This window comes from Panthera tigris, chromosome E2 (assembly GCF_018350195.1).
Source record: "Panthera tigris isolate Pti1 chromosome E2, P.tigris_Pti1_mat1.1, whole genome shotgun sequence".
Taxonomy (NCBI): Eukaryota; Metazoa; Chordata; class Mammalia; order Carnivora; family Felidae; genus Panthera; species Panthera tigris.
The window spans coordinates 48,973,476-48,986,381 of record NC_056674.1 but is presented as its reverse complement, the minus strand read 5'-3'; the positions used below and the strand labels follow the sequence as shown (position 1 = coordinate 48,986,381).

Sequence of the window (12,906 nt, the reverse complement as noted above, 5' to 3'; positions counted from 1 at the left end):
AATGAAAGGCCTCCCTTGCCATAAAATGGGACCAATGATAAAACCAGCAAGCCAGGGTGCAGCATGGTAGCTGTGATAGGATATGAAGGGTGGGGCAGGAGCTTCAAAACCAGCCCTAGTGGGGATGAGGGGCGTCCGCGGAGGCTTTTCGCAGGAGACACATGGGCTGAATCTCCGAGGATAAGGGAGCAGGGAGGGAATCCCAGTAAAGAAAATATGAACAAAATTAGGGATAAGATGGGGAGGTGGGAGGATGTGGTACATCTAAGGAGCCACACATGCTTTGGTTTGGTCCCACTACCAGGCAACATGGAACCGAGGCGGGAAGTGGCTGGCTGGGCGGGTCTCAAGGGACTCTGAGTGCCTCGTTGGGTGTTTGCACTTTACCTAAAGGTAACGAGGCGCCGTAGAAGGGTTGGAACATGCACGGAGGCAGGGGACTGGGATGGGAGGCAGATGCCATCACTGGGCAAGAAGTAATAAGGTAGTAGGGGATTAAGAGCAAAGAATCGACCAGAGAGAGATTTTTTTTTTAATTGAGATGAGATTCACATAACAAAATTAACCATTTCACAGCGAGCAATTCAGTGCCATTTAGTACATCCACAACATCGTGCAACTGCTACCTCTGTCTAGTTCCAGAACATTCTCATCACCCCAAAAGGAAATCCCATTGCTCTCCATTTCCCACTCCCCAAGCCCTTGGCAACCACCACATCTACCTTCTGTCTCTACACATTTGCCACTTCTAGACATTCCATACAAATGGAATCATACAGAATATGGATTTTTGTGTCTGGCTTCTTTTGCTTTGCCAAGACATGTTAAAGAGGCGGAGCCTACAGGTGCCTGGATGGATGCGAGAGAAAGGGATAAGTTAAGCCTTTGGTCACATGTGGATATTGGTGCCTCTGGCAGAGGAAAGAACCCAAGAGGAGCATCGTGGGGTGATAGGATGGGCACGAAGAAGAGGAAGAAGATTGGTCTCGTCTGGCCACTGTTGACTTTGGGGGCCTGTGGACAGCCATGTGGAGGTTCCCCTGTAGCAAGTGGCTGTCTGGGGCTGGGGTGAAGTGTGGGTCTGGGGTGGGGGGTGGTCAGCCTGTGGGTGTGGCCACCTTCCCGCATCGAGCAGGGAGTATGGGAGAGTGGAGCAGGAAGGCTTTGACGCTGGGAACTGAGGCAGCATTTCCATGATGGAACCTGACAAGGGGCATCTAGGGAAGAGGAGAAAAGCCAAGCTGTGTATTCTAACCATACTGGTCGTAGATCCTTCGAGATATTCTGAGAAGCTGTGGACTTGCTTTCCTGAAAAATTGTACAAAGAGGCATCATTTGGGTTACCATTTCAGGAGTTTCACAGACACCCTGGAATCCAGCTGAGGACTCTAGGTGTTCAACAACCTCAGGTTAGGAACTCGTGGGGGCTCCAGATTCAAGAAGAGACTGGTCACTAATATCATATGCCACAGCCAAGCAGGGGATGAATTGAAAAGCATACTAGATCTGGCAAGAAGTACATCCTGAATAGCCTTTGCAATTCCAGTGGCTTGGGGCAGAAGACGGACTGTAGGGGCTTGAGAATCAAATGGGAAGCAATCAAGTAGAGATATGAGTCTAATCTGTCTTTCCCATAGGCTTGGCTATGAATCAGGGACAGAGTCTATGATGGGAAAGCCCACTAGAGAAGAAGTTGAAGATGCCCAGAGAGGAGTTGGTTGGGATGGAGGGGCTCGGGATGGAGGGGGTGGGGGAAGCAGGCTGTGGTCTCTGCACTCCCTAGTGGGTTGAGCCTGGCAAGTAACTTAAGTTGTCTGTATCTCCATATCCTCACTCATATGGGTAATGTCAGGGCTTCCCTCATAAGGTTGCAGTGAGGGGAAACATGAAGTAATCCATGTAAATCACTTACATGGTGCTCTGTATGTAGTTACTGATCAGTATACACCTGCTGTTATGATTATTGCCACCATCCAGTACCCAGGTGCCTGGGTGCCTCTCTCTTCCCTGAGGAGCAGGAAAGAAGTTCAAGGGCGGGGGCAGAATTGGGTATGGTTAAAGGTGGAAGGGAAGGTGTGGAGGAAGTCTGAAGTAGGAGGCTGGGTGGACGGAGGGGGGCAGTGTTTGAGAGCAGCAGGAAGGGATCTAAGCCTGGAGACATAAAAGGATCACCGCGCAAGAGCTGAGGTTGAAGCTTCCAGACCCGTGTCTGCACAGCTCTCCCTCTGTGCTCAGCAGCTTGCATATGCAGAGGACAGACAGGTTCTTGTACTGGGTTGAGGATTCATGGGGGTGGGTAAGGGAGATGGAGGAAAGATCAAAAGAGAACGGCTATCTTTGGAAAACAGTTTGGTGGTTCCTCAAAAGAGTAAACATAGTTACAATACGACCCAGCAATTTCATTCCTAGGCTTATCCCCAGGACAACTAAAGCATGCCCCCACAAAAACTTGTCCATGAACGCTCATAGCAGCATTATTCGCCACAGCCCCAAAATAGAAATAACCCAGATGCCCATCAACTGAGGAATGGATAAACGGAGATTGTCTATGCATAACATGGAAAAATATTCAGTCTTAAAAAGGAAGGAAGTCCTGATACATATGACAACATGGATGAACCTTCTTAAAAAATGTTTATTTTTGACGTATATAGAGAGAGTGGCGGCAGTGGGGGAGGGCAGAGAGACAGAGAGAGAGAGAGAGAAAGAGAGAGAGAGAGAGAGAGAGACAGAGGATCCAAAGTGGGCTCTGCGCTGTCAGCAGCAAGCCCAACACGGGACTGGAACTCATAAACTGTGACATCATGACCTGAGCTGAAATCAGATGCTCAACCGACTGAGCCATCCATGGGCCTTGAGAGAAAGAGAGAGAGAGAGAGAGAGAGAGAGAGAGCGAGCAGGGGAGGGGCAAAGAGAGAGGGAGACAGAGAATTCCAAGCGGGCTCTGAGCTGTCAGCAGAGAGCCCCACGCAGGGCTCAATCTCATGCACCGTGAGATTAATACCTAAACAGATATCAAGAGTCAGACACTTAACCGACTGAGCCACCCAGGCACCCGATATCAGTGAACCTTCAGAATAGTATATGTAAAAGAAGCCAGTCCATAAAAGACCACGTATTTTATGAGTCCATTTATATCAACGGTCCTGAATAGGCAAATCCATAGACAGAACATAGATTTGTGGTTTCCATGGGATGCAAAGTGGCAGGGGTGTGGAAGGAAGTGGGGAGTGACTGGTAATGGATACAGGGTTTCTTTTTGGGGTGATGAAAATGTTCTAAAATTGACTAGTGATGGTGGCACAATCCTGAGTATACTAGAAACCACTGAATTATACACTTTAAGTGGGTAAATTGTACTGCATGTGAATTATATTTCAGTGAGACTATTATTTTGAAAAAGGGAGAGGAAGTCTGGTCAAAGGAGTGGCTTGTGGGGAAAAGTAAAGCTAAGAGGGTGAGGTTAGGCTTGGAGAAAACAGTGACCAGAGCTGACGTCACTATGAAGTCAAAGAATGAATGGGGAAAGGGAAGGAGACCCTCAGCGACTGCGGGCTGTCCTCAGACCACTGGGTGTTGGGAACTCGCACCTGATGACAGTTACATCTCTGAAGTCTTCTGGTCTCTGAGCGAATCATCTTCGTTTTTTTCATGTCTCCCCTACGGCTGTGATTTTAAGTCTTGTCTGTTAAGATTTCTCTGCTTGGGTTTCCTGTCCCTCCTGCCCTACCCCCAGCCCCACCGATCCCGGGTTGTTAACAGTTTTCATCAATAACCCCCAGGCTCTGCTGGCTTCATTGGGATCGTCCCTCCCTCTCCCTTATGCCACCGAAACAAAGTCACCCTTCCCAGAAGCGTCAGCCATTTGGACCGTTTTAATCAAACATCACGGCTTGGGTGACTTATAAAAAATAGGAAATGTATTACTCACAGTTCAAAAGACTAAAAGTCCCAGATCAGGATGCCAGCCTGGTCAGGTGAAGGCCTCTCTTGCAGGTCTCAAATATCTTATCGTGTCCTCACATGGCCAAAAGGGGAAGGAGCTAGGTGCAGTCTCTGTCCTTCTTTTTTTCTCGCCACCCCCCCCCCCCGCTTTTTTTTAATGTTTATTTATTTTTGAGAGAGAGAGAGAGACAGAGCATGAGTGGGGGAGGGGCAGAGAGAGAGAGGGAGACACAGAATCCTAAACAGGCTATAGGCTCTGAGCTGTCAGCACAGAGCCTGAAGAAACACGAGATTAAGACCTGATCCGAAGTCAGACGCTTAACCGACTGAGCCACCCACGCGCCCCGTGCAGTCTCTTTTATAAGGACACTAGTCCTGTTCATGAGGGTTCCCGTTTCATGACCCAGTCACCTCCCAAAGGCCCCACCTCCTAATCCCATCGCATTGGCAGTGATGTTTCTGTTCACCTATGAATCTGGGGGGGGGGGGGGGGGGCGGGGGCAGACACATTCAGAACATAGCACCAGAGAAATTTCCAGCACTGGCAACAGCTGCTCCCCTCAGTCCCCCAAAGGAAGATCTCAGACCTCTGGCCAGCAGCCCCATTGTTCCCAGGGAGGACCCCTCTGAGCGCCACAGCCCCTCACGGCCTCCTTCCCATTTTGACCCAAGAGTCCCATCAGTGTGGCCCGGCCCCATAGCTGCTGGACGGAGAGCAGCAGCCCCCAAGGTGACGGGGCCGTGAGATGGCGTGTCTGGAGCCACCAGGCCTTAGCGCCCACTGGGGCTGTCTGCCCTGACTTTGCCTCTGTCTGGCCATTCTGCAGAGTACTCGGTGGCCATGCCTAAGTCCGTGTTCCTGGGCCTCTTCGTGCTGGGGCTGCTCCTCTGGAGCCTCATGGAGTACCTCATCCACCGCTTCCTGTTCCACATGAAGCCCCCCGGGGACAGCTATTACCTTATCCTGCTGCACTTCGTCCTGCATGGCCAGCACCACAAGGTGAGCAGGGCAGGCTCCCGCCCGGGGCCTGGCAACCATGACCCGCTCCGGGGAGCTGCTGATCTTTCTGGGAGTCAGGCCGGGAACAAGTGGCCATCAGGGCATTTGCTGCTGCTCAGAGGGGTGACTGGGTCCTAACTGGAAGTGGGCGTGGACAGAGTGAGCATGCGTGTCTGCACACCATTCATGATTGACACCAGGCACGCTGCAGGGACATTTCAGCCGTCATCTTGAATCCTCACAGCATCTCATTCATTCGCTCGTTCGTTCATTCAGCAGACGTTCACTGAGCGCTCACTACCTGCGGGCACTGTTCTAGACACAACAGAACAAAACTAAAAACTCACTGTCCTGGTGCAGCTTCCTTCTGAGGATGGTGCTACGGTTCTCCCCATTCCGCAGAGCCGCAAACTGAGGCTTAGAGAAATTAAGAAACTGAGGAACTTGTCCAAAGTCCCACCTGGCACAGCCAGGATGTTGGGCCCCATTCTCTGAACCCCAGAGTCTGTGCTCTCAACTGTCTTTCTTCTTTTCTCCCTCCCCGCTTCCCTCCCTTCCTGCCTTTTTCTTCCAGGAGCTGGTCCTGGGGTTGGGGGGGGGGGGGGGGCCACACCTGCGCATTGCTCTGTGGCTATTACCTGCTTTCTCTCTCTCTTCTCCTCCAGCCCAGAGAGGGTCTGTCCCTTCTCAGAACACTCACCAAGCAGTCTCTAAAACCTTACCTCTATGCCAGGCCCTTGGCTGTTGAAGCTGGAGTCTAAGGCTTGGCTCTCTTATCGGCTTCACTGTGACCACACCCCCTTGGAACGCCCCCTAGGAGGTGGGGACAGGGAGACCGCATCCGCTCACACTTCTGGTACCGGTCTACCCTGTGAGCCTGCGTTAACCTCCTCTTGCTGGTGTGCTGGCCCCCCAGACAACATCAGGCCTCCGTCCGCGTACCCCGCATGGTATCTGGCGGTGAGGCTCCTCTCTAGCACCTAACAAGTTCCAGGGCCAACGTGGCCTCGTGGGCTGGGAGCCCTCCGCCCACACCACGTCCGCCGCCCTGTTCTTGGACAGGTCTCCAGGGCCCGTCCTGGCTTGGAAATTGGGAGCGGGACAGTCTCTCAAGGGCCTTCGAGCATGGTGGCCTGCCCTCCCCAAAGCCACCGAAGGTGCCAAGCCCACCCGTGACAGGTTGCTGCCGCCTCACTGGAACGCGCGGGCGGCTCTGCCCCTGTCCTCTGCGGTGCTGGGACCACAGGCAGGCCGCCCGGCCCGGCCGTCTGCTGACGCGTGAGCCTCTCCCTCCGCAGGCACCCTTCGATGAGTCCCGCCTGGTCTTTCCCCCGGTGCCGGCTTCTCTGGGGATTGCCTTCTTCTACGCGTTGCTACAGCTCCTCCTGCCGGAGGCGGTGGGGGGCACTGTGTTCTCTGGGGGCCTCCTGGGGTACATCATCTACGACATGACACATTACTACCTGCACTTCGGCTCGCCGCACAAGGGCTCCTACCTGTACAACATGAAGGCTCACCACGTCAAGCATCACTTTGCACATCAGCAGTCAGGTGAGGCCGCCCACTCCCAGCCTCCCTCATTTGTTCTCGTATTTATTTTACAGCCACCAGTGAGCCCCTACCAAGGGTCGGGTACTGTTCTGGGTGCTGGGGATACACAGGAAGGCAAGCGGGGGGCTCCCACCCTACCCACCGGGAGACAAACAGAGAAATCAACAAATAGCAGAGATAACTTTAGACAGTGATAAGGGCCACAAAGAAAAGAAACCACGAGATGTCGGGGGAGGGTCCGGCTCTGTGTCATAAAAACAACGCGAGTCACAGATGTGATTTCAAATTTTCTAGTAGCCACGTTAACAAGCAAAATTAAACAGATATAGTTAGTTTTAATAATATATTTTAGAGGTGCCTGGGTGGCTCAGTGGGTTAAGCGCCTGACCTCAGCTCATGGGTTCCAGCCCTGCATCAGGCTCTGTGCTAACAGCTTGGAGCCTGGGCATGCTTTAGATTCTGTCTCTGTGTCTCTGCCCCTCCCCCATTCAAGCTCGTGCTCTCTCTCTCTCTCTCTCTCTCTCTCAAATATAAATAAAAACATTTTTTAAAAAATTTTTATTATATATTTTATTAAGGGGGTGCTGGGTGGCTTAGTCGGTTGGACATCTGACTTCAGCTCAGGTCATGATCTCCTGGTTCATGGGTTCAAGCCCCATGTCAGGCTCTGTGTTGACAGGTTGGAGCCTGGAGCCTACTTTGGATTCTGTGTCTCCCTCTCTCTCTGCCCCTCCCCTGCTTGCACTCCATCTCTCTCTCAAAAAAAAAAAAAAAAAAAAATTAACATTAAAAAAAGTAAAAATATATATATATATTTTATTAAGCCAAATACAACCAAAATATTACCATTTCTGCCTATAACCAATATAAAAAATCGCTAATGAGATATTTTACATTATTTTTCTTATGTTACATTTTCACAACATCTAGTGTGTACTTTGCACTTACGGCATATCTCAATTCAAATGCTAAGTTTTCGTTAGAAATGCTTTAAAAAAATTTTTAATGCTTATTTATTTTTGAGAGAGACATAGAGCATGAGCAGGGGAGGGGCAGAGAGAGAGGGAGACACAGAATCCGAAGCAGGCTCCAGGCTCCGAGCTGTCAGCACAGAGCCAGGATCCAGGGCTCGAACTCAAACCACGAGATCATGACCTGAGCCGAAGTCAGACGCTTAACCGACTGAGTCACCCAGGCACCCCTTATTAGAAATACTTGATCTATATTTAGAGTTTATAAAATTGACTATTTAAAAAAGTGAATTCCCATTAGGTGAGTTGTCCTAAACATGCCTAAAAGTTTTTCAGTAGATCTGGGTGCCTGGGTGGCTCAGTTGGTTGAGTAATCACTCAACTCATGACTCTTGATTTCGGCTCAGGTCATGATCCCACAGTTTGTGAGCTTGAGCCCCGAGTCAGGCTTCATGCTGACAGTGCAAAGCCTGCTTGGGATTCTTGCTTGCTCACTCTGTCTCCCTCTCAAAATAAATAAATAGGGGTGCCTGGATGGCTCAGTTGGTTAAATTTCTGACTCTTAATTTCAATTCACGTCATGATCTCGCAGTTCAGGAGATCAAGCCCTGTGTGGGGCTCTGTGCTGATAGCAGGGAACCTGCTTGGGATTCTCTCTCTGCCCCCCCTTCAAAATAAATAAATAAATGTAAAAAATTAATTAATTAAAAAAAGTTTTCCAGTAACTCAGTCAACTATAAATTTTTAAATTGGAATTAGAGTTATTTAAAATAAAATGAAATTGGGGCACCTGGGTGGCTCAGTCTGTTGGGCGTCCAACTTCGGCTCAGATCATGATCTCGTGGTCTGTGAGTTCGAGCCCCACGTCAGACTCTGTGCTGACAGCTCAGAGCCTGGAGCCTGCTTCGGATTCTGTGTCTCCCTCACTCTCTGCCCCTCCCCTGCTCATGCTCTGTCTCTGTGTCAAAAATAAATAAACATTAAAAAAAAATTTTTTTTAATAAAATGAAATTAAAACTTACAAAGTGGGGGGTGGGCGCACCTGGGTAGCTCAGTAGGTTAAGCCTCCAACTTTGGCTCAGGTCATGATCTTGTGGTTCACGAGTTCCAGCCTCATATCGGGCTCTGTGCTAACAGCTCAGAGCCTGGAGCCTGCTTCGGATTCTGTGTCTCCCTCTCTCTCTGCCCCTCCACCACTCATGCTCTGTCTCTGTCTCTATCTCTCTCAAAAATAAATAAGCATTAAAAAAAAAAAAAAACTTAAAAAAATGAAATGAAATGAAATGAAATTAGGAATCGAGTGCCTCCGTAGCTCCGGCCACGTTCTCAGGGCTCAGCAGCCACACAGGTCAGTGGCTACCGCATTGGATGAAACAGCACTAGGTAAAGTGGTCTAGGAACGTATCGTTGCAGAAGTGTCTTTACAGCTGAGGCCTAAGCTAAGAGAAGCCAGAATCCAATGTCTGGGGAAAGAACATCCCAGAAGCAACAGGTGCAAAGCCTCTGTTCCAGCCTCTGCAGCAGGAATGAACTTGACATCTCCAAAGAGAAGGAAGAAGCTGAAGTGTGAGGCAGAGGGGAAGAGACTCAGGCAAGGGCCAGGCTCTCCCACCAAACACAGGCTGCATAAGGAATTTGGGTTTATTCCAGTGGCATCCCCGGGAGACTGCAAACACAAGTACTCTGCTCTCAACCTCTGCCAGGAGGGCCCTGAGAGTTGGGAAGGCCAGCGGGGACAGATGTTCAAACCCTGCCTGCGTGCTAGCCCTCCCCAGGCTCCCTTCCCGAGGAAATTTCTCCCACGCCTTTTCCGGTCCCTCATCTTCTCCCCATTTCTCTCCTTCTCTAGGATTTGGCATCAGCACTAAATTGTGGGATCATTTCTTCCACACCCTTATGCCGGAAGAGCCCCACCTGAAGATGCAGTGACAACTCCCAGCCCAACCGTCCTGCCCTCAGCCCAGCCGTGGCTCCTGCCTCACCCCACCCCCCATCCAGACCCTGCAAAGAAGGTTTGCTTGGCCAGGCGGGACAGGCTTTGTCGGGCCTTTGGGCTTGGTGGGGGCATGCTGGAGAGACCCGGAAGACTGAGACAGACCCTGAGACTCCCCTCCTGACCCCCCACTGGAGGGTCATGTCCACGAGGCGGCCAGGTGGCTCTCAGGGTCTAGCTCTTTTCTAGAGTGTCCTGGCCTCTCCATTAGCTTCCCTGTCCAGAGCCTTAGCCCATAGGATGGCTTCAGAACCTGGCCAATGGGGAATTTCCCAAGGGGAATGAAGGAAACTGACCCCTGGGGCCAGGCCTGTGACCCACCTGTGTCTCAGCACCTTGGGCCACCTGGGAGAACCCCCCCCCCCACCCCCCAGTGGTGGAGCTGCCGGTGTTAACAGCAAAGTGAGTCTACGGGGGCCTGGGGTCCTCGTCTTCCTCTTCCTCCCTTCCCGGGGAGGGTTTGGTGGCTCTGGCTGTTCTCCTGATGAGAGGAGAACACTGAGGTGGATGAAGGGCTCTCACAAAGAGAGAGACGACATGATGCCTCCCATGGGCCACCTCCAGACCCGGGGCAGTGCCTTTGTCCCCTGCCCCAATCACAAATGCCAGCTGCACCGCCAGATGCCTCAGGCTGCCACACGTGCCCCACCCACACGCCCGGCCCTTTCCGGCCTGTGCAGAGGGGCGGGGGGCCTCTGGCATGGCCTCCTAACTGGCGGGACCCCGGGCCCCTTTCCTGAGGAACCGCCAGCTTCTCTAGCCACCTCCCCACCTGCCTTCAGAATCACACAGCTTTTCCCCGGGGGAGGCGACCGGGGCCTCTCGGTGGGCGGGAGCCCCACCCCGTCTCTGGCCATTCTTGACCTCCGCCTGGCACCGGTGGGCCTCTGCCGCCCCACTCAGGACCCTTCCAGCCAGCACCTCCTCACGCCGAGAAGGAGCCATCATGCGGTGCCTTACCCCCTCCCCAGCTGCTTCCCTGCACCTCCCCCAGCAGATGAGGTTCCCACCCCCGCCTCGTAACCAAAACCCTCACTGCTCATGCGAGGGTCTTATTTATCAACTATACAAATGCCCTTAGTCTGGCCCCCGACCGAGTAGCTGCTCAGATCGCCGTATCTAATCCCACACGTCAGGCTTATGTAAGACATTTTGTCCCGTTTTTGTTCTCCTCTCACCCACAAACCGTTACTACTTGAAACATTTTAGAATCTCTAAGAGTGTAAAGGCTACAGAGAAGCAGCTTGACGGATCCTGTGATTTGTACTGTTTACTGTGGAGTTATTTAAAGATTTTGGAATAAATATACAAACTACAGTTGTGACATAAAAGTGTAAATAAATTGTATATTTTGAAAAATAAAAACCTTGAAAAAGAAATCAACAAAAGTTTGTTGGCACTTGTTGATTGGGGCCTCACCAAACTTCATGGCGGGGGTGGGGGGGGTGGGGGGAGGTGAGGGGGAGTGGGGGAGGGGTGACGGGGGGGGGGGGGGATGAAGGCAGTTGGTCCAGCAGGGAGGGGTGTTTATGTTACTACTGACCAGGCTGTGTGGACTTGCTGGAGCATAGTGATGACAAAAAGCTTGCCGACTCTTTCTTTTTTTAAGTTTATTCTACTTATTTTGAGAGAGCAGGCAGGAGCAGGGGAGGGGCCGAGAAAGAGGGAGAGAGAGAATCCCAAGCAGGCTCCATGCTGCAAAGCTTGCCAACTCTTATCCTCTTATTCGGTCTTATTACTGTCTTAAAATTCTCCGCAGACCACATCTCCCCTCACTGCTGGGACATGGGCTGGAGCCGGAGGGTCGGCATTCTTACCAGCCGCCTTGATGCACCACCGGGGAGGTGTTTCTTCTGGAATTTATCAGATCCCAAATGAGGTTCCAGTCGACTTTCCTAAAATGAAGGGGGAAAGGCTGTAACAACAAATGCCCACAGTGGGAACTAGAATTTCAGGCCAGTTCGGTCTAGATGTAACGTAGTTTCCCGGGATGCCTTCTCAGCCACGTCAGTTCCCATCTGGGGAACCTGTCGAAGTACAGATCCAAGTCCTCCACCCTCAGTGTCTAATTCAGTCGGTCCGGCGGAGGTGGGCTGTGAATTTGCCTGCCTAGAGACGGGGAAGCGGAAGAAAGCTAACACTGGTGAGACTCTGGCGACGAGGCGAGAGCCCCCGCCCCTGCTGCCTCTCCCTGCTCCAGCAGCCACGCGGTGACTTTGTCCATGTGGCTCCCAGCCTGAAGACAGGTGTGACCTGTCCGAGCCACCCATCCCACAGGCTCCTGGAATCGGGCCCATCCAAGCAGCAGAAATCACAACCTGTGTTTCCTCGATGTTGCCGGAAATCTGACAGCAGAGCATCGCACCCAAGGAACAGGAAGAAACAAGAAGGAAGAACAGAGGAAGAGATTGCTTGGGTGTAAATATGTAAGTCCATCAGAGAAAAGTCTAAGATGAACAAATTTGAGCAAAAAAAAAAAAAAAAAAAAAAAGTCCTGGAAAAAACATATTTAAAAAGATTGAAACAAAACTCATAAGAAACACTGAAATCTAAGTAAGTTTATAGCATGATAATAAGATTTAGGGGAAAAAAGAGTAAAACCAAGCCAACCTATTAATGAGAAAGTCTTCTCGGTGAATATTGGACAGATTCCCCCAGAGCTTCCTGTGCCCACTAGAACTTTCCAGGGGGTTAGGAATTTCCACAGAGCCTTTGAAAGACAGTAAGTCTCACTGTACAGAAAAGAATATAGTAGAGTCAGGGAATTTATTATCATGTGTAAGAGACATGAGCCAAAGATCAGATCTAAAGCAAGCAGGGGGCATTATCAAAATGCCAACACAGATAGCATGATGGGAAAGCCTGGAACTCATGGCACGTGATTATATTTATTTCTGTAGTGAGAGCAGACACAAAACCATCAAGAAAGTTGAATGTTTGCTCAGGCAAAGGGCCATTTAAATTCTGATTGGTGTAAATATCCAGGCTGAATGATTCAGTGATCCGAGCAATTTACCCTATCTGATTCTGTACCAACAAGCCAGCTGCCCTGGCAGAGGACAGGCCCTAGCCATTATATTTATTTCTGGCGCTGTGCTTGTACTTCTAGATAGGCTGTCTTTGGGCGTTTCTTGGCTGACCTGAAGAACTGCCCTTTTAACTGGACTCCGTTCTTTTCCTCCATTGGCTCTGGCTTCTGTTCTCTGTCTTTGAACTTTGTACCATTTCTTATTGTGCCCAGCACAATGCCCAACTTGTAACAGGCTTCAATAAATGTTAGTCTTGTCTCTGTCAAATCTCTGACGGGTTACATTGTTGGAGTCTTGCTTCTCCACCTGTTCTCTGGCCTCTGCTGCCCTCTGGTGACAGCATGGGGCTCTGCCCCTTCTGACTGCCTTCGTGACTGTTGCAAATCAGATGTCGCTGGTTGTAAAATTCCAGCACTT

General features: G+C 50.8%; 1 protein-coding gene across 1 annotated transcript in view; it reads left to right on the top strand.

The window, feature by feature from the left end:
* Positions 1-10,777, top strand: part of FA2H (fatty acid 2-hydroxylase) — a 53,028-nt gene extending 42,251 nt beyond the window's left edge. The window contains exons 5-7 of the mRNA XM_007099133.3: positions 4,773-4,945; positions 6,244-6,496; positions 9,317-10,777. Of these exons, the coding sequence (XP_007099195.2) occupies positions 4,773-4,945; positions 6,244-6,496; positions 9,317-9,396 (506 nt within the window). The 3' untranslated portion in view covers positions 9,397-10,777. The remainder of the gene's footprint in view (positions 1-4,772; positions 4,946-6,243; positions 6,497-9,316) is intronic.
* The last annotated feature ends 2,129 nt before the right edge of the window (positions 10,778-12,906 follow it).